This window comes from Solanum pennellii, chromosome 1 (genome assembly GCF_001406875.1).
Source record: "Solanum pennellii chromosome 1, SPENNV200".
Taxonomy (NCBI): Eukaryota; Viridiplantae; Streptophyta; class Magnoliopsida; order Solanales; family Solanaceae; genus Solanum; species Solanum pennellii.
Window position 1 is genome coordinate 71,396,334 of NC_028637.1, and position 22,845 is coordinate 71,419,178.

At 35.5% G+C, this 22,845-nt stretch overlaps 1 protein-coding gene across 1 annotated transcript; it reads left to right on the top strand.

The window, feature by feature from the left end:
* The first annotated feature begins 15,336 nt into the window (after window positions 1–15,336).
* Window positions 15,337–22,304, top strand: LOC107009180 (alkaline/neutral invertase A, mitochondrial). The gene is made up of 6 exons (XM_015208464.2): window positions 15,337–16,345; window positions 19,102–19,267; window positions 19,605–19,816; window positions 20,943–21,436; window positions 21,576–21,624; window positions 21,780–22,304. Exons 1-6 carry the CDS (start codon window positions 15,584–15,586, stop codon window positions 22,104–22,106), a joined length of 2,010 nt encoding a protein of 669 aa, XP_015063950.1. The 5' UTR covers window positions 15,337–15,583; the 3' UTR covers window positions 22,107–22,304.
* The last annotated feature ends 541 nt before the right edge of the window (window positions 22,305–22,845 follow it).

The following is a 22,845-nucleotide window of genomic DNA, read 5'->3' on the forward strand; positions in this document are numbered from 1 at the left end:
AGAAGTATTATCAAATTTGAAAAATAAATTACCCCAACCCTCCTACCAGCCCACCCCACCGCCTCCCACTTTTCAAAAAAATTTGGTTTTTTAAAAAATACTCAATAGAAAAAATTTATTTTGTAACCTCACCAGACCCTATACCCCATACACTCAGGCCCCTACCGCCTTGAAGTTCGGATAAGTATTTTGACACAAATAAAATAATTTAAAAGTCGATATATTTTTAAATTTTAGTATCGGATTTCGAATTGATCGTCGGGTTTTGTCATAGTTCATGTGGCGGGGTTAAGTCCTTAATCGATTATCTAGGTTGGTTTCCTAGTTAGGAATTATTTTCCTAAAAAAAATTCTCAAATAAAAAGTTAAAGATGTTTTCTGAAAAGTATTTTTCATTCACAAACAAAATACTAAATGATATATTTCAATAAATATTTCCTACTTATGAATCAAACATAAAAAATAAATCAGAAATCCACTTGTTTTTCAAGAAAAGATTTTTCATGGAAAACATTCATACCAAACACACCCTTTATATAGACCATGTGGGGTTCTTATAAATGTCAAGTACATTAATTATGTCATCAAAATTCGTAAGCCTGAAAAGTTAACATGCGGGTTCTTATAAATGTCAAGCACATTAATTATGTCATCAAAATTCGTAAGCCTGAAAAGTTAACATGCTTTACACTTTTACCATATACTATGTTTTTTTACGAATCATCCGTTTTTATATTTTTTTACTTTAGGTTGTTATAATTTACATATAAAAGCAAGATACAATAGAATATGTATGTACCTTATTGCGGCCGATTAAATCATGAACGGAAAGTAATGTTTCAAATCCTTTATTTGAATCACTAGGAGACAAAGTTTATGTTTTCACAAAACTTAATGCTTTTTTTAGTGTTTTGTTAAGGAAAAAGAAAAATTCAATTTCATGTCTTTCTCTCTTTTGTTGTTTCTGCTTCTGAATTTTTTTTTTACATTCACTTAATTTTGAGGGAAGAAAACATTCCCTTCTTAAAAGGGAGTGGATTGGTTAATAAAAAAAATTATTCCCTCTAAAAAAAATTTAAAGTAGATAACTAACTTTAATTATCCTCATATTTCCAGAGAAAACAAAATGGGTTGAATTGGATCAGTTCACATGGGCGATTAATGACCCATGAAATGTTACCCGAAATCTATCATCTCCCACTTCACACATGATGGGCAAGGCCCAAATCAGTACAACATTAATAAGACACCCAATTGATACAACAAATAGTTTGTTTGATATGTGAGTATCAAAAGAACTTACTCTTAAGGTTTTACAAGCCCTACATAGAAATTCAATCGAACACATGTGGAAGGAATTCAAAGATTATATGAGAATATTATTACTCACAACACCCCGGACTTCATTCACTAGTTCAGCAGTTACTTATTTGATCCTTTATCCTTTTGAGGAAATTAACTCGAGTTCATTTTTAACTTTATACACTTAATTACACTTTATACCAATATGGTTAATGAAATAGTCGGCTTGTGTATACATGTTTAATATTTCATTAATCGTCTTCCGTTTCTACTTGAATTCATCAATTTCATATTAACTGCTTTCCTAGACATATACTGCATTGCTGAATCACTCGTGGCTATTAGGGACACGCTAAAGTAGAAACACCAATTGAAACTTCAAGAAACAGTAAAAGGTCAAAGGGTATTCTAGTGAAAAGTTAATTTAACTTTTCTAGGTCTCACAGAATGAATAAGCAGGGAACAATTCTTTCATTATTCCATTGACCGCTTAACACACGTGGTACAATATTCTCACCTTATATTGTTACGTGTGTCTCATTCTTTTATCATTCAAACAACGGATAAATCTTGGTCTAGACACCTCAAGATGTATAACTTGAGCTTCTCTTTACAATGATCTTCAGACTCATTTTCTTAGAAAAACTCTTGTCTACTCATAAAACAAGTCATAATATAATGGTGAAACTCATCTCTTTACGTTTATCAATGTACAAGGTGATTGCTCGTGTGAGAAAGTCAATCCGCAACTTGTTCGAAACATAATTTTACAAAAGATCACATGCATATTATATTTAAATATAAATTCAATAATATTATTTAGAAGAGAGTATCAGAAAAATCAAGTTATTTTACAACATTGAAGTATCATCAAATCCTGCACACACCTAGAGCCTTAACATGTTTTTCAAACAAGTCTCTAGAGAAGGCCTTCGTAAAAGGACCAGTTATAATTTCATGTATAGGAATGTATTGCAAGGTTATTTCCCCATTTTCCACTATGTCTCTAACAAAATTATACTTTACGTCAATTTATTTGGTTTTGCTATGATACTTAGGATCCATTATATATGCAATAGTCTCTTGACTATCATAATATAGAATCATGGGACCCTTAGAATTCTTTGCAATATTCAAATGCTCAAAGAATCTCTTTAACCAACCACTTCTTGTTCAGCAGACGCACAAGCCACGAATTCAGATTCCATGTTCGAAAGAGTTGTTCAAGTTTTTGTCTTACTTTTCCATGAAGTAGCACCATCATGTAGTAAGAAAGCATAATGGGATGTTGATTTTCCACAATTCCGATCACCAGCCCAATCAACATATGTAAACCCTCTTATGAAAAAATCAAATCCATTCTAACAAAGTGCATGATTTGCAGTTCCCTTCAAATATTGAAATACCCTTTACTTCTTTCCCATAACCTCTTCCAGGATGGATTGGTACCTTTTAACTAGATTCACAAAATAACAAATTTCTGGGTGAGTACACATCACAACATACGTCAAACTCAATAGAACACTAGAATAAGAAACTCGAGACATGTCTTCTTTTTATTTTTGAGTCTTTGAACACATTTCAAGGCTTAAAGTTTCACCCCTAACTACAAAGTATCCATATATTTGCAATTATTCATTCAGAAACGTTTCAAAATTTTCTTTATATAAGTTTCTTGAGATAAACTTAAAAATTTCTTGGAACAATCTCTTTGTAGCTTAACACCCAATATATAGTCTCACCCATATCGTTCATATCAAATGATTTTGAAAGCAATGACTTGGCAGTTTTACATACTCCAAATTATTTTCAGCTAATAAAATATCATTTACGTTAAGAGAAAGAATTACAAATTTTAATTGGACTTTTTCACATAGATGAAATGATCTTCATCAATCATGGTGAAATCAAAGGACATCACCTTCTTGTGAAATCTCATGTGCCACTTCCTTGAAGATTGATTTAGGCCATATATTAATTTTTTCAATCTACAAACTTTCTTTTATTGACCTTTAACAACGGAACCTACTGGTTGTTCCATGTAGATTTTCTCGCTCCACTGAGGAAACTGGTCTTCACATCAATTTGGTCTAATTATAGATCTAAATGTGCAACAATAGCTAAAACATTTATTCCAATGGAGGTAAACTTCACAACTTGTGAAAAAATATCCTCATAGTTTATTCCAACTTCTTGAGTAAAATCTTTTGACTAATCGTTCTTTGTGTAATTCTATTAACACATCCATGTTACATTTAACTTTAAGGATACATTTATTCCAAAAGTTTTACGTTCCTTAGGAAGGTCAACTAGATCTCAAACTTTGTTAGTTTTAATGAACTCTAATTCTTCCTTCATCGCTTTTAACCATTCATCCCTTTTAGGGATCGATAAGGTCTCAGTTAAATAATTAGGTTCATCTAATTCAGAAGAAGATACAAATAAAACATAATCCTCCATCTCATAAGATCGTTTAGGTATACATTTTCTTGTACTTTTACGTACTTAAAGTTCAGATTCCTCTATAAGGTTTTGAGATTCATAACTCCCACTTTGACAAGGAATCATTTCATGATCATTTGAATTATCAAGTATTTTTGACAACATTACCTGATCTTTTGAATTTAACATTTCTTATAGAGGCTCAAATTTATCTATTTCACCTTTTTTGGGAAATTTATTTTCCAAAAAAACTGACATCTCGTGATAAAATTTCAGTAATACTTTCATCCTCTATTTCATCGATGAACACATATCCCTTGGAGCACTCAGAGTACCTTATGAAGATACATTTATCCTTTTAGACTTTTTTTAACAAACTTACCAAAATGATATTTAATGTAAGCTGCATAACCCCCACGATCGAAGATCACTCAAATTTGTTTTATGACCAGTTTAAAGTTTATAAGAAGTGAAAGACACTAACTTAGAAGGAAATTTGTTCAATATGTAGTCCGCATCCCCAGAAAGAGATTCACAAATTTACCTGCACCATTATTGATCTTGTCATGTCCAACAATGTTCTATTCCTTTTTTTTAGCTACACCATTTTGTTGAGGTGTATAAGGAGTAGTTAACTGTCTGATAATACCCTTTTCAGTACATAATTCTTCAAATTTTTTTGATAAATATTCACGTCCTCGTCAATTCATAAAGCATTTATGCTTTTATCAAATTAATTTTCAACTTCATTCATATATCTTTTAAAGCACTCAAGTGCTTCAGAATTATGACAAATCAAATAAAACTAACAAAAGTGTTTAAAATCATCAATAACTATAATGGAGCATGTAGCATCATACCTTGTCTTTACATTCATTAGACCACATACATCAGAGTGAATTAATTAAAGTGGAAACTCAACTTTTTTAGTACTCCTAAATTATTTGTGTGTAATCTTACCAGCAAGACAATATTTACAAGTTAGCATATCAATCTTGGTGAAAGAACCTAAATTTCATTTTTTCTCAACCTATTCATTTGATATTTCCCTATGTGACCTAATCTTGCATGTCATGTAATAACATCAATATAATTGTTACTTGAATAACATGTCATTACACAACTGTCAACATAATAGTCGTATGTTGAAGGATTACAATATAATACGATAAAATAATCATAATTAAGTCAACAACCATACAAAATAATATCTAGATTTATTCTAACACCAATATGACTATAAAACAAATCAAGACCAACGTCTAAAAGAACAAACATAGATACTAAGTTTCGTCAAATATCTACAACATTAAAGAACGACCATCGCGCAAGTCTACTTTGCAAGTGTCTATCTCTTTGACTTTTAGTCACATTATTTCTTATATAGATCCACCTTGATTTAGATGAAACTCGACGAAACTCTACAAATTCTTCTCGATCGCTACTCGCATAGTCGATAGATCCTAAGTCTACAATCCATATATAATAAAATTTAGTTAGTAAAAAGTGCTAAAAACATATGTTGCACTTAAAGATGTGTTTACAAATGCTACCTTAATCGGTTCAGTACATTCACGAGCAAAATTCTCTGACATTTGGCAATTATAGCACTTCATTTTGCTCTTTTCTCTCTTCTTGAGAGATTGATACGCTCAAACTTACTTCTCAAATAAGAAGTAAAGCGGTCGTATCAAGTAAAGAACCCAACTAATGAGGTTAGGATCGTTCCCACGAGGAAAATAGTTCAGACTTAACTTTAATCTATTATTACTATTATTTAGTCAATTATTTCCATAGAAAACAAAAGACAATAAAAGGGGGGTTTTTATTTCTAAATTAATGAAAATAACTAACTAAAGTAAAGTAAACAACTAACAGATTCAAATTTTGGAGTTTAATCAATTAATAAAAGTAACTAGGGTTTAAGTGTTCCCCACAGGTTCCTAACATGATAATTCTAACTATAACAATTCTTTCCTAGTATCTTGCATGCAAAGTGATAAGTTATGTATTTCTAAATCCTTGGTCCGACATCTAGAAAATTTCACTCCAAACACCTTGGTCCGGCTACGTGTGTTGCTATACTAACCCTTACCTTTACCTCATATTAAGCATTGTATTCGATATTTGACTAAGTTATTACCTCGTACCAATCGACACTAGCCTATTAGATAGTATACACTAAATCTATGTTGATAATTTTTTTCCTATTATCTACCTCCTTGGTCCGGCAAGTAGCATTAAGGCGAGTTCTAACGTTGGTCATCCGTTAAAAAGACTTCTAAACGAAAGAATTATCAATACATGCAAGAATTTATTCTGGAATTGTTATTTTAGTTAGATTTTACCTCATTATTCACCCATGGTTCCCACAACCCTAATTATGGAGTTTAGTTACCCATAGTCATAATCACAATATTCATATATTTAATATAAGAATTCATGCACTTACTTTAATGAGAAAGAATAAAATCCAGAAATTCAATTGATTAATCAACAAAATCACCAACAATCGATTTCAGAAAAAGTGTAACAATTGCTGAAATTAATCCTTCAATACTTGAACAATAGAACTAAAGATTCTCCAAAAGTCTAACAATCAAAAAGTCTAATATCAAAGAATCTACTAACAAAGAGTCTAACCAACAAAGAGTCTAACCCCAAAAATGAGGTTTTTCGAACTATTTATAAAAAAACAAAAAACTAATAAAAGGACTCTAATTAATAAGAATTTGTCAAAATGCGCCCGAGTAGACGGACTCGTGACGGATTGTCGTGGTTAGGGGTGGGCATTCGGTAATTCGGTTCGGTTTCGTTTTTTTTTTTGGTTTTTTCGCTTTTTGGTTTTTCAAATTGGGTACCGAATACCGAACCGAAATATTTCGATTCGGTTCGGTTTTTGTTAATTCGGTTCAATTTTTATTAATTCGGTTCGGTTTTTTATTTCGGTTTTTTAATGGACCTGCTACACCCAGATTTAATTGTATTTGTTCAGCCATCTATATATATATAAAAAATCACAATAAATTCCCAATAACTAGTAATAAAAACAAAATCAGAAAAAAAAAAGTCGAAAAAAAAATTTAAAAAACTGAAAACAAACGGACAAATCTGCTGTCCAATGTCCTGACCCTGCGCAGCTGCTGACGGACGGCGCGGCGCGCTGCTGCTGGCTGCTTGAGGGCGCGGCGCGGCTGCTGCTGCTGCTTCTTCTTCTGGCAGACGGCGGGGCGTCGGCGCTGCTGCAGTGCTGCTACTTCTCGCGGCTGCTGCTGCTTCTTGCCTTCTTCTGGTGGACGTCTGGACGGCCGGCGCTGCGGCTTCTTCTGGCGGCGGCCGGCGCTGCTGGAGGAGAAGAGGAAGAAGAGGAGAGGAAGAGGAAGAATAGGAAAGGAAAAAAAGAAAATCAGTAGAAACTAGGGGTGTGTTTGGTATGAAGGAAAATGTTTTCCTAGAAAATGTTTTCTTGGAAAACAAGTAGATTTTGAACTTGTTTTCTCCTGTTTGGTTGGTGAGTAGAAAATATTTTCCGAAAATGATTTTGTGTTTGATTTATGAATGAAAAATATTTTTGAGGAATATCTTTTATTTTTATTAGAATACAAAATAATTTATGAAATTGAAAATATTTTTTAAACATATTTTTTTTTGGGTAATGGTGATGGGGGGAGGAGGGGATAGTAGGGGGGCAGAGGGAGGGGTAGAAGTGATAAAATAAAAATTTGAAGTTGATAGTATTTTTAAAAAATAAAATTACCTTTTTGGGGGTTGGAGGTTGGGAGGGGGTTAGGAGTTTAAAAATAAAAATTTGAAGTTGCAAATATTTTTAAAATGCAAAATCAATTTTTTGGGGAGGGGGTGGGTTTAGGGGCTGGCCGGTGGGAGAGTCAGGGATCAGGTGAAAAAATAAAATTTTGAAATTAAAAATATTTCTTTAAAATTGATTTTTTTCCAATAAAAATATAATTTGAAATTGGAGAAGAGTTTTAAAAAATATTTTTCTTAATTTTTTAAGAAAAATTATTTTTCTTAATTTGAAAGAAAATGAATTAATTTAGAAAATATTTTTCAAAACTTTTATCCTAACCAAAAATGAACAAATTGAAAAACATTTTTCCNGAAAGAGAGAGGAATAGGAGGACCATAGGGTTTCTACTTTCTATTTCTTACTTTCTTTTTTTTTTAAAATTATTTAATATTAATAATTATTAATTAATATAATATAAATTATAATATAATATTTCGGTTTAAACCAAAATACCGAAAACCAAAATAATACATACCGAAAACCGAACCGAAATACCGAAAAATACAAAAAATTAAACCGAATACCGAACCGAAAACCAAAATACCGAAACCGAAATTCTGAAAAATTTTGGTTCGGTTCGGTGTTTCGGTTTTCCGGTGTTTATGCCCACCCCTAGTCGTGGTCACGACGGGCCGTCATGGCCTCCGTCGTCCCATACTTCACAAATTCTTCTGCTGCTGTCTTCATTACCCTCGACGAATAGGTATGACGAACCGTTCCAAGCACGATGGTCCGTCGAGGGTCCCTATTCCATAATACTTACACTTCTTCGAATTTAGGTACTGGGACTACTCTCTGATCATCACGACGAACCAGCAGAACAGACCGTCGTGGATATGACAGTCCGTCATGAACTTTCGTAATCCCACATTTTGTCAGACTTCCCCATCTTCCTTCAGCAGCTTCACTACGTTGCCACCTACGGATTGTCACAAGCTCGACGAACCGTCATAAGCTCCGTAGGTGGTAACTTTTCTGCATTTCTTGCTCAAAAACTTCCGCGTTCATCTTTGGACAGATTTCCTGCAAATAAGGAGAAACTTACATAAAAATCAATACAAAAAGGCTTTTGGACACACACTAAACTTAAGGAAAAAGCATTAAAAATACCGTGAAACCACGGTATATCAACACCCTCAACTTAAATTCGATGTTTGTCCTCAAGCAACGCACTATGACTCACTACAAAAATCTTTGTACAATAGTATCCATATTTTAGCTTTCGCAATCATTTGGCTATCAATTATGATCAGTCTCATCATATTTATGCATGTTATCACTATTAGGTTTGAATTATGTGGAATCAGACCATGACACAGACTCACCACGCACTGAAACCTATCCTCTTCAATTTCTCACCGAGGTGCTAATATTTTCGGTATTGCAACTAGTGTCTCCACTTCAAAACAACATCCTCATTTTTCACACAATGATTTAAGTTTGAGTATAACGATTACTTTTCAACACTCACTCTCAGAACAAATTCACAACTCATTCATACATATTGCCATAAGTTTGCCCTTATTTCACTGCTTTAAGTTCGCCATACAACTCTTAGGATCACGATAGGACTTTCTTAGCTTGTAACATAGGTTCAAGGTCATGTAGGGTATATTTAGGTATACTTTACTGACTTTTTTGACCTCCTTGACATATCGGCTAAGTGTACCACTTTTTATCGTTTTGTTTAGCCCAATTTCTCATATTCTTTCACCTTGCTATTTCCCTTCTTTCTTCATTTGTGTAGGTGACTCTTTTTCTTTTCTTGCTTGTATTTATTTTATATATATATATATATATATATATATATATATATATGTATATATATTTNTATATATATATATATTATTATTTTGTTTCACTTTTGTTTCAACTGGTTCTTGAGTCACTTTACTTTTGTTCTTCTCTCTCTTTGTTCTTTCAACCCTACTTTCCAGAGCATTTCTCATAATAGCCACCCTCAAGTCATGGCTTTGCCAAGAGTCAAACTACACAATACCCAAAGTTGGGTCAGGGACATGAAAAGGTTGTTTACTGCATTAGCCACCCTCAACTTATGCTTTTGGCATAAGCTGAGGTGCACATGTCCAAGGAGAGACCAGGACCAACACATTATTCCCAGAAAAGATCAGTTGAGGTGAAAAAGAAAGGTCTATTTTAAGCTCAATCATTTGGATCAAAAAGGGATTAATTTCATTCATTTTTTTTTAAATTTAGGCTAAAAATTGGCTATATTGGACAAGGACCTATGATCCTTTCCTAATTGTCTATTACAACTTACTTTTTAGAAGGACTAACTAGGCAAGTTCTAGCTCAGTACAAATAGTGGACTATACAAATTATCCTCACACTCACTTGACATTTCATTACTCTACCAGATTATCAGACACCTAGTTCGAGTCTTAGACTTAGGGTCATGAAGTGGTGTATCTCTATGTCATGCTTAGAGCCACACATTTATCAATTACTATGCCTAGCCATGCATCATTTTCATTACATCAGGATATCATTTTTGTTTTTGCCATCATGCTTCAGAGTTATACTAGGTACACAAGATATAGACATGCCGGTTCAACGATAAAAATAGTCAGTCTCTTGGGGAAAAGAACACATGCAAGAAAACCCCCAAAAGAGGATCGTGAATTGGGCTACTCAGACTTCACCCTAGCACTCACTTTCCATTTACCCCACCCCCAACAAAAAGATATGCGATTGTCCCCAATGCATAAAAAAAAACTGAAATACGAGAGTGGTAGGTGAAGCAAACCTGGGGTGCAAAGCGCCGACGATCAACAAGCTGGTGGGTCCGGTTCCCCGAAACCCACTACCTATGTAGTATGGACACCCTTAGTAGTGTCCTCATCAACAACAACACTATCAGTAGTGCCTCCCGCTGTCTCCACATCTTTGGAGCTAGATGCCCCAGCAACTGACTCTACAGCCCTGATCCGACGTGCCTCCTCATCAGCAAGCGAGGCTCTCCTCGCAGCCTCTTTCTCATGGCGCTCCTTCTTTCATTCTCTAGCCTCATCCTCCTCTCGACCCTTTCCCCTCTTGGCATGCTCTCGAAATGGAGGTGGTGGAATCTCAGAAGTGGCGAATAACGCAGCCATCACTGTGTCCTCAGCAGGCTCTGCAGAAGGGGCCTCAGACTCAGGCACCCTAGCCTCTAGGATCATATCAATATCCGCTCGCAGACTCTCAACCGCAGCCTGAAGGGTCGACACGTCCACCTGAGGGGATGGACGAGCTAGAACCCGCAACTCAAAAGCGTCCAAGAGCTGATGAACCTCAGCGATCTTCCGCTCTGTGTGCTGAAACATTTTACGCTCCAAGCGCTCCTCCGCCTCAGCAATAGACCTCTGCATCCAAGGCTGGATGTGATGCAGAAGTGTGGACATCTGAGCCTCTAGTTTCTGGACTTTAGCAAGCGGGACCAGAGCGGGGAAAGGGGCTGAGCGAGAGGAGCTAGCGGCAGTGCTACTACCCGGGATAGACTTGACCGGGGTAGTGTCAGTGGTTTCAGAAGCAGCCTGCGTAGCCGTTCGAGCATGTGCTACCGTATCAGCCAGATTTTCACCAAGTGGAGGCAACTCTGGACGGGGCCCTCTGCGTGGAGCCAACTCATTGGCCTCATCCCTGATAAGGCCGATATCAACAGTGCCCAGTGGAGTCTTGATCTGATCGATGTGCCAGATGGGCACACCTGCGGACCTGCATAAGGAAAATATCATGCACAGAAAAGGGTAAGTAGTTGTGACCTTGAAAGACCTCTCACGCATGACCGCCTGTAGAAGCCAAGCGAAGTCCACCTCAAACCCGGCTATCATCGCCTCCATTAGAACTGCGCGATCCCATGTGACTATATTATCAGCAGTCGTGGGGGAAAGGTAGTGGTGGACAATCAACCATAAGAACTTAGCCGTGAAGGTTAAGTTAGCCTTCTTGATGGCTCCCTTTGGCTTCGTTACCCAGTCGGCACCCTCTCCATCAATAGACAAGTGCAGGGCCATCCACCTCTTGGTGGTCTCTCTCAGCGATGGCTCACGCAAGAATTGGCCATCTTTTACAATCTTCCACCGGTAGTCGAACTCATCGGTGAGAGGGATCCTGTTGGCATCAACATCCTCGCCGTACAGATACCGGCAGATGGCGGGTAGGGAGATGTCGACCTGTATGCCGCGTACTCGGACGTGCTCAAGTGGGGCCTATTTGGCGGGGGCAGCCCGCCTATCTATCTGTGATCGGAGAGTATCCACGTAAGAGGCGTAAAACTCCCGTACCAACTCCTCACTATAGTGGCCTAAAGAATGAGCTGTCTACTATAGCCGGTGTCTGGTGAAGAGATTGTGGATCTCTGGCATGGTGGGGAGACTTCCCGTAAGGACCCGCCTCTCCAGTGTAAGGGTCTGTGTCATGACGCCTTTATCATTTAGAAACTTGGCGTCTGAATACACTTGGTATTGCCCGTTGACACACCACCGGTAGGGCTGGTCGGCAACCGAGGTGAGAGCACCAGTTGGTGAGACTGGAGTGGAATCAGGACTGTCAGCCTCATCAGACGAGGCAGACTGTGCAGCTGTGGCGGGTGCAGAGACTTCTGCGGACCCGGAGTCTTCCTCCGACCACGAAACTCCTAAGGAACCAGAAGCTCTTTCTTCATGTGTAGCAGACCCAGAAGGTGTGCCGGTCAGTGTGCGCTCCTCATCAGACTGGGAGGCAGTGACTACGCCGGACGCCACCTTTTTGGGTGTAGCTCTGGTTGCACGTGCAGCTCGTTATGGAGTGGCAGTGCCTGGGGGCACGTACTCGGGGGCATGCTCATCATCAGAGCCTATAACCAGTCGGGCAGACGGGGCGATAGACTTTGAATGCCCATTCCTTTTCTAATTTTTCTTGCGCTTGAAACCTGAAGATTTTGTACCACTTGACTGTACCACATAGGCATTAGAAGTAGTTTTAGCAGCACCAAGACACTCATCTTCAAGTTCAACATGGCGTGCAATATTAGAAAAAGTTTTGATGCTATCATTATGGGTCAAGTTGACCTTCAAATGTTCTCAATTATTAGGAAGAGATCGAATCACTGCCTTAACTTGTTGCTCATTTAAAAGAACATGGCTAACACTCTTAAGTTGAGCTATCATGACATCACCCTAAGGTGTTATTTGATAATCTGATCATGACATTTTCTATAAGTGTCAAATTTGATAGTCAACTATCAAAGGCGGGTTATAGAGGTACCCTATACGTTCCTCGCAGATGTTCCCACGTAACATGAGTTGTTAGGAATTCCTCACATTCATATACGAGGTTATCAACCATATACTAACTACTATTTCACGTGCACTGGAATTAGCTTTTTCCAAGCTTTGTAAGCTTTAAGATCCCTTATATATTTTGCGGAATTACCCTTTTGTGGTTTATTGAAAACATGGTTTATACCTTCCTGTGCATTTTTCTCTTATAGTACATACCATCTTTTACGACTTTCGATGTCGCAATTGTCAACGTCAAGTTTTTCACCTTTGTTTAAGTCAGCAATGATACTTTTTGATGTCATGTTTGTTGTGAGATATTATCAGACAGTAACTTTTAATCAATTATGCATGTGACATACACATTCAAGAAAATCAATTCTCATAAAGGTTTGATATCTAATGTAAAATTGAAAAGACACGTAAGCATCAAATCATCATCTACAAACTAAATCTTCAATCAGAATTTGAAACTAACTTCTTAATGTGAATAAGAATATATTGAAGACTTTAATAACAAGGATTTTTAAGTATAATAACTTATATTAAAAAAATTAACAAGCTACATAGTTCATATATTGAAAAAGAAATAAGTAATAACAAAAGAAAAATTCTATCCACTTTCAATAGATGAAGAGACAGAAAAGGTCTTCTAATGGTACTAAAATTCGAGAAAAAAACTTTTCTTCCAACAAAATATATATCACCCATTAACTACTCCATTATTTGCATAGTAATTTTTTGAAGTGTAACACTGATTATTATTTCTGTGTCATATATATTTCAAAAATTAGTGTATAAAATATTATTTTTCTGCTAATGAATTTCATCTAATTACGTAGTAGATACTAATCTAATATAATTTAAAAAGATTAGGCTCAACATAAATGAGATCTCCGCATGCCTACCTTGAATCGATCGAAAATTTGAAAAATTCCTTTGATTTTTCCTCGTAGATCTATTATGAGTAATAAATATGAAAATACATAAAGAGATTTGTTCACGTGCATTTCCAACCCAAAACATCAAATTTGGTGTCAATATTATTTTTAGTTTAATCAACTCCAATCCACTGTACCAAATTTTACACTAAAAAGGAATATTTTTCTCTCTCTATTATTATATGATTATTTCTTATTTCGTATAACAAATTCTTTCTAAAACACATATTATTTTTTTTTACATCCAATTATAATTTATAGTAGAATTAACATAATTTTTTTTTAAAAAAAGTCATATTTAGAAAAATAAATTTATAAAAAAACTAAATTTAATATCTAAAATTAATATTATAAAAATATTGCATAAAAAAAATATAAAAATATATAATAGATTTAATTAAAATGTATCATTTATGTAACGTTTAATTAAAAGTTTGTATAGTAAAATAATATTAAAATATTCAAAAAGTGATTGGTGTGATTAATACTCTTACAATAAATTTGGTGTAACGCTATTCACACACCAAATTTGGTGTAAAATTGGTATGGAATGAAACTTTAAAATGTCAAATTTTACACCAAATCTAGGATTTGATGTAAAATTTGATGTGAATTGGAGATGATCTAAAGAAGATACAGCATAAGATTTGTGTGCTTTGTTGCAGCGAATTAAATCACGAATAGAAAGTAATACTCCAAATTATTTCTTTGAATTAAAGATTATGCTTTCACAAAGCTTAATGATTGTTGGTTTTTTTTATTAAAGAAGAAAAAAAAATTGAATTTCTTGTCTTTCTCACTTTTGTTGTTTCTGCTGCTAAGTTTTTTGTTAAGTACACTTACTTTTTATTAATTGTTGCACTCCCTTTTAAGAAGCAACAATTTGAAGCAGATAACTAACTTTGTTTGTCTTCTTATTTTTAGAAAAAACAAAATGAGTCGAATTGGGTGATTCACATGGACGATTCATGACTTATGAAATTTTATCCAAAATCTAATATATGTAAGTATAATATTCTCGTCGTTTCAAAAAATAATGACCTCCTTTCATTTTTAGTTTGTCTCGAAAAAGAATGATCTCATTCTTTTTTATAATATTACAATTTCACTTTATAAACTGACATATTTATGATCACAAGATTAAAGGACAATTTTGTACATTTGACATAACTTTAATTTGTAACCACAAAATTCAGAAGTCTTTTTTATTATTTTAAAGTCAATTTCAAGTCAAATTAGACAATTTTTTATGAAACGAAAAAAATATTTATGAAAATGTAACTTACCTTAAAAGATAATAATTTAAATTTTAAAATTGAAATAATATAGTTTGCCCAAGTAATTTAATTTTTATATTATATAATCTTTGTAGACAAAAAAAAACATAATCAAATGAAACGAGTATAACATTAAAATCAATATGACCGAGATTTTAAAAAAAAAAAACGTGAAAAGGCAAAAATAATAAAGACAAAAACGACATCGTTTGAGTTTGTTTGTGAAGTTATCCAACTTGATTCCAAGAAGCTTCAGTCCAAAGTCTCGCAGAGACCTCACCTATATAAACCCCTCATAAGTATCAAAATCATTCCACCAACTTTACTGTTTGAAAAATCTCTTTTCTTCTTCAGACACACTTCTTCTCATTTGAACTGTAAGTTTATATTTTTTTCATTCTTTAATCTTTTTCTTTTGTATATCTAATTATCTACCTATATATATATCTGTTGATTTGTTTTTCATAATTAACAGATCTATATGTGTATACATATTACAATTAGTTAAATTCAAATTGGAACGAAATTTTAGTATATTGTTAATTAGCTCAAGAAATGAATACTAGCAGCTGCATTAGTATTTCAACCATGAAACCATGTTGTAGAATCCTCAGCAGTTGTAAAGGTTCATCCTTTATTGGGAAATGTAATCATTTTATGAATGATAATTTGTCGAATCCGCACTGCAAATTAGATGATATACATACGGTTTCTGATTATGCTACTAGGGTTATAGGGATTATTGGTTCGAATCGGAGTGTTTTTTGTGGATCCGATTCGAATTGGAGGCATTTTAGGTTGAATAAGGAAACTAGGTGCTACTCTGTCGATGCAAATGTTGCATCTGATGTAAGGAATTTTTCAACTTCGATTGAAGCTCAAGTTAATGAGAAGAGGTTCAATAAGTTTTACATACAGGGGTGCTTAAATGTGAAGCCTTTAGTCATTGACAGAATAGAATCAGGTAAAGATGTAGCTAAAGTAGAAGAAGAAATTAGGACAGATATAAATAATGGATCAGGTGTAAATGTAAAGCATCCTGATAATTATTTAAATGGGGAGTGTGTTTCTGAATCACCCCATGAGAAAGAGTTATCTGAAGTGGAAAAGGAGGCATGGAATTTGCTTAGGGGAGCAGTTGTTAACTATTGTGGCTTCCCCGTTGGGACTGTGGCAGCTAATGATCCAGCTGATAAGCAGCCGCTTAACTACGATCAAGTGTTTATACGCGATTTTGTCCCATCAGCTCTTGCTTTTTTGCTGAATGGAGAGGGGGAGATTGTCAAGAATTTTCTGCTCCACACTCTGCAACTGCAGGTATGCATTTCTTATAATTGCGTAAAAAACATCTAAGTTTGCTTTTCTGTTTTGAGCTGTATCATTTTCACAATCTGCGTTGATTTCTGCACTCCAATTGCTGCCAATAATGCAGGCTACTGTTTCTTTTTAGTTTGAGAATCCATCATAGGGCCTTTTGGACATTCATGTGTGCATGTGTGTACAATGAGAAATCTCAGAATCAGTTTAATATATCTACGAAGGATTGCTGCTTTATTTTTGAAATGATTTAGGATAAATCAACATTTCTCACTCAAGTTTTTACAGAAAAAAGCTTGTTGATTTCAGTTAACATTGACATAATACATAAAAGTGCCTTTTGGTAGGCACTTAAACTTGTACAAAGCTTAACAAGCACACGTCGTACTTGGCGTCCCACATAACAATCACATTCTACCAGTGTTGTGAAAAGCGCAGAAAATTGCGCTTCAAGGAGAGGCGCTACCAGTGTTAGGACCGTAAATAAGCAGGTGTAACGCGGAAGCTAGCAAAGCAAATCTCGAAAGACCACGAGTAAGAAAACAACGAGAAATATACCAAAAGACACAAAGATTTAACGTGGTTCGGTCAATCGACCTACGTCCACAAAGGGGATGAGCAATCCACTATAAATATGAGAGTACAAAATACAGAGAGAAACAACCTCAACCAATTCACTCAGAATACATGGGAGGTTCACACAAGTGATAACATATCAAGCTTGTGACCCATAAATTCTCCCCCTAACTAAAACTCTCAAAGCCCTTTAAGACTACATTGTGAATGCTGATTAAGTTAGAAGGAACATTCTTCTATTTATAGAGTCCTAAACCTTTTCCTACTAGAAAAAGGATTAGTCAATCCAAAACTTTTTCCTTAAAGGAAAACCTATTTATGCTAAGAAATTTAGGACAAAATTAACCTAACAAATCTCCCCCTTGGCCTGAATTTCTGACAAAATAAATTTGTCCACCTTCTTTACTTAATCTTCAACAACTTGTTTCTCCTCTCCATAATCTCCTTTGCAAAATTTATGTCTCAACACAGAGAACCTCTCTGAAACAATTTCTCCAACAAAATCTTCATTACTGTCAAAAAGGTTGCGGCTAGAACTACACCCGTCAAGATGAACATCTCCTTCTAACCTGGTTCAATCATCGATTATCGAACCACTAAACCTGAATCCATCATTGAATCTGGCTCTGATACCACTTGTTAGAACCGTAAATAAGCAGGTGTAACGCGAAAGCTAGCAAAGCAAATCTCGAAAGACCATGAGTAAGAAGACAACGAGAAATATACCAAAAGACACAAAGATTTAACGTGGTTCGGTCAATCGACCTACGTCCACAAAGGGGATGAGCAATCCACTATAAATATGAGAGTACAAAATACAGAGAGAAACAACCTCAACCAATTCACTCAGAATACATGGGAGGTTCACACAAGTGATAACATATCAAGCTTGTGACCCATAAATTCTCCCCCTAACCAAAACTCTCAAAGCCCTTTAAGACTACATTGTGAATGCTGATTAAGTTAGAAGGAACATTCTTCTATTTATAGAGTCCTAAACCTTTTCCTACTAGAAAAATGATTAGTCAATCCAAAACCTTTTCCTTAAAGGAAAACCTATTTATGGTAAGAAATTTAGGACAAATAAAACCTAACAACCAGTGCGCTGCTTTCTCCTGAGGCTATGCGATATGAAAAAGGCACTCGCTTCAAATAAAGAAGCGAGAAGCGACACTATGGAAAAAGCGCAATAAAGCGCGTTCTTTATAAAAAAGCGACAATTAGGTTTTTCTAATTAAAAGAAATAGTTCTTTTTTAAAAAAAAAAATCTGAGATAGATATGACTTAATTTTCTTTCACGGTTTTAGGACTTTACTCTTCTTTCGCTACTCTCTTTATTTTTCCTTTTCTCCTCTTTGGGTAATACAAATAGGACTCTTCTCTGCTGTCGTTTCTTCTTCTTCTCTTCTTCTATGCTGCGATCTGCTATTGTTTCTTTTCACAATTACTGACCTATTTTTTTTGTTAATATTACTGCCTGCTCTGTTTTATTCAATTCTTTTGCTGGTTTTTTTCGTTTTTATATCTGTACACTGACTGTGTGATCAGTGTGTATGCTTGCTGCTCTGTTTTTTATTTTTTGACACTTCTTTTTTGCTTGTAGTATTTAGTGAACTTGTATTTTCTCATTCAAAATGTCACAAAAGAGGGATCCGGCTTGGGCGTATGAACTCTTATGGGTAGTAACACAAAAAATGTTTTTGATTTTTTGCTTTATATGTTATGACTTATGAGTATTATTGACCATCTATTTTCATTTAATCTAAGACTATATTACCTCTATTCAATTATATAATATTTTTTTATTTTGTACTAAATGTCGCTTTTTTTTTTAAAAAAAAGTGCGCTTCACTTCACGCTTCTCGCTTTTGTGAAGCGAGCCCTCGTCGCTTTCTTCTGCTTCTTGCTTCCCAAAACACTGCATTCTACCCGACATCCTACGTGTATTATGTCACGTAGGTCACATGTGTTTATTTGTTCAATTCATACAAGTTCAAGTGTCTACTTTTGCACACCCAAAGTTTGAGGGCACAAATATCAGATGAAGCCAAATTAAAGGACATATTTATGTATTATGTCATTAACGTGTGACATACATCACATCCCTGTATTTATCAATTCTTTCTTGGGAAGTTGCAAACCCCATGGTAAATTAAACATCTATTTTATGTGCTTCTTAGAGCTGGGAGAAAACCGTGGACTGCTATAACCCTGGAGAAGGATTGATGCCCGCAAGTTTTAAAGTCAGAACTGTGCCTCTTGATGGAAGGAATGGTGAATTTGAAGATATGCTGGACCCAGACTTTGGTGAATCCGCAATTGGACGTGTTGCACCTGTTGATTCTGGTAAGTGGATTGTTCTACGTAATGTCTTAGTGTTAATTATTTCACAGCCTGATTGGTTGTCTCTTTCTGATTTTTGTTGCTTTATTACATTCTTTCGTCAATAGCAACAATTTGAACCCTTTATCAAATGATACTCATGGATCACGTAATGAGTACCCTGCTGCAGACAAAGCCTGGTAGTTAAGTGAAGAACGGTAGAGGGGGAGGGCTCATTATCTTCCCAGTTTTGTATTTTGCACCACTGGCATTTGGAGATTTCTCAGTACTGGTTCATGATCCTAACCTCTGATGAATTGGCCTGCTCAGATTAAGTGCTGGTTTTATTGTACTTCTACAGGGTTGTGGTGGATTATCTTATTGAGAGCTTATGGAAGGATTACAGGGGACTATACTTTGCAAGAGAGGGTGGATGTGCAGACAGGCATTTGCCTGATACTTAACCTGTGCTTAAGTGATGGTTTTGACTTGTTTCCTACTCTCTTGGTCACTGATGGGTCCTGCATGATTGATAGGCGGATGGGTATTCATGGGCATCCACTTGAGATCCAAGTAAGATAACATACGAGATAGAATTTAATCAGTAGAGCTCAACAGGATTGCATGTCACTATTTGCCTAAGCTGCTCATATTTTACATAGTTTTGCTTTTGCTGTTATTTGCTTTAGTGCCTCTAAAGGTTGGCCAGGTGCACGAAGAATCTCTTTTACGCAGGGTCCAATGAAGTGTCGCATATTAGGAAATGTAATGTAGGCAACCTATCTTATGCAAGCATCCATGGCTGATTCCACGGCTTGAAACCCATGACCTATAGATCAACCAGGGACAACTTTACTATTGCATTAAGGCTCCCCTTCATTAGAGCTTTTCTAATAAGATTAAAGAACTTCCACTGAAGCAATTCCTTTCCTTTCCTGTTTTTTTTCATTTGAGAAAGGTATTTAGTACGTTTCACAAAAGAAGCAGTAAGTGCTGCAAATCTGTACAGAGTGCTGCACATCCCTCCTCTAGCCTTGGAAGGGTTCTATCAAATCAAGTATTAAATGTGTTTCTTCTACAAGTTTCTCTTGCACCAAAAATATAATGACAATATACACTTGAACGCCATCTTTATGATAGAGTTGAACTTGTCTAGAAAGCATCTTAAATTCTTTTACACGAATGTGTATCACCTTGTTGTTCTTCCTTTTTCCTGCTCAAATCTGTGGTAATATCTCAAAAGGTTGATGGGTGTGCCAGGCGTGGCGAATTTGATGCCAGCAAAATTCAGTGAAGCATTTCTATGGTACGAAAAATAGTTGAGAGAGAATTATCAGATTTTTTGTTTTATAGCAGGGATATTGATTATGCTACTCACCACGTGTTTAAGTCTGATGTAGTATATCCTAGCATGACATGAGAACATGAACATTTTAGTGTAGTGAGAGTAAGTATTACACAGAATATGTTACTTATCTACAGATTTACTATCAAATTGACTCTTGTTTAGCATCTAGGTAAATTGCTCCCTGTTGGTTACATCTGAGAATTTCTCACCTACCTTATATCTCAGATTTTGACTCTTAGGGGACAGCTTGCCTTATTTTTTTCGACCTGAGTAGTGTATGCTGTGTGGCTTATAGCTTCAGATAGTATAGTTTACTTACTGCTTTACTGAACTAATGCATTATATCTGCAGGCCCTATTTTATTCAGCTTTACGAAGCTCCCGTGAGATGCTCAGCATCAACGACTCCACAAAAAGTCTTGTTTCTGCCATCAACAACCGTCTCAGTGCACTTTCTTTTCACATGAGGGAGTACTATTGGTTGGACAGGAAAAAGATTAATGAGATATATCGCTATAAAACAGAAGAATATTCTACAGATGCCATCAACAAGTTCAATATCTACCCAGATCAAATTCCATCTTGGCTTGTGGATTGGATTCCAGAGATTGGTGGATATCTTGTTGGCAATTTACAACCTGCACATATGGATTTTCGTTTTTTCACTCATGGAAATATTTGGACCATAATTTCATCACTAGGATCTCATGAACAGAATGAATCTATTTTGAATTTGATTGAAGACAAATGGGATGACCTCATGGGGAAAATGCCTCTAAAGATTTGTTACCCAGCTTTAGAACATGAAGAATGGCGCATTATCACTGGCAGTGACCCTAAGAATACGTGAGCCTCTAGCTTCTCCCTTTTTGCTTCCCTCTGTCCCATTTCTCTGTACCTTGTGTTAGCTCGTTGTGTACTTTCAAAATACTCTTGATAAAATTTAAAGGTCTGTTCACAAACTTAATCAATGTATTTTCTGCAGCCCCTGGTCATATCATAATGGTGGTTCATGGCCTACTCTACTGTGGCAGGTACATTCCCTGTGAATTTCTTGATCATTATGGAATTGAAATGAGAAAGATGATATGCCAGCAAATAAATGTGTACCAGAACTAGAATTTATGATACTAATATTTAGAATGTTCTCGATAAGCCATCTTAACCATCTTTATTTTTTCATACGTAGTTTACCCTTGCTTGTATCAAAATGGGAAGACCAGAACTAGCTCAAAAAGCGGTGGATTTGGCTGAAAAGAGACTTTCAGCTGACCACTGGCCTGAATATTATGATACAAGGCATGGAAGATTCATTGGCAAGCAAGCTCGATTGTGTCAGACTTGGACAATTGCTGGATACTTGACCTCAAAGATGCTGTTGCAAAATCCAGATATGGCATCCAAATTATTCTGGAACGAGGATTATGAACTCCTTGAGAATTGTGTTTGTGCACTAAGACCAAATGGTCGTAGGAAATGTTTACGCTCTGCTGCCAGATCTCAAGTAGGTCTCTAAATGTGTTCCCATTTCTGCAATTCCATGTTTTTACCATCAAAATGAAGAGATTTTCTTGTTAGAAATTAACCTTTTCTGATTTAACAGACTGTTTGTGTTCTCGGTGCAAAATAAATTCCCAAAGCTTGTGTTGTAGTATATCATCGTACCTTTCGATTAAATCATAAACGTGACACTGATTGGTGTCATTCATTAATAAATGTTCTGATTTTGAATCTAAACATTCTGTGTAATAAAATGTTTCATTCAATTCTCACGCGTGCTATGTTAGGATCGAAAATAAGCAGGTGTATATGCGGAAGTCAGCAATGCAAACCTCAAAAGACCACGAATAAGAAGACAACGAGAAATATACCAAAAGACACAAAGATTTAACGTGGTTCGGTCAATCGACCTACGTCCACAAAGGAGATGAGCAATCCACTATAAATATGTGAGTACAACATATACAGAGAGAAACAACCTCAACCAATTCACTTGGAATACATGGGAGGTTCACACAAGTGATAACGTATCAAGCTTGTGACCCACAAATTCTCCCCCTAACCAAAACTCTCAAAGCCCTTTAAGACTACTTTGTGAATGCTGATTAAGTTAGAAGGAACATTTCTCTATTTATAGAGTTCTAAACCTTTTCCTACAAGAAAAGAATTAGTCAATCCAAAACCTTTTCCTAAAAGAAAAACCTATTTATGATAAGAAATTTAGGTCAAATAAAACCTAACATGCTAGTGCCTTT

Bases quoted from the DNA above. Each gene is read 5' to 3' on its own strand.
- LOC107009180 (XM_015208464.2), top strand. From the start codon at position 15,584: ATGAATACTAGCAGCTGCATTAGTATTTCAACCATGAAACCATGTTGT. The intron at 19,268-19,604 runs GTAAGTGGATTG...GTACTTCTACAG, and splicing joins TGTTGCACCTGTTGATTCTG to GGTTGTGGTGGATTATCTTA. The intron at 21,625-21,779 runs GTACATTCCCTG...TTTCATACGTAG, and splicing joins GGCCTACTCTACTGTGGCAG to TTTACCCTTGCTTGTATCAA.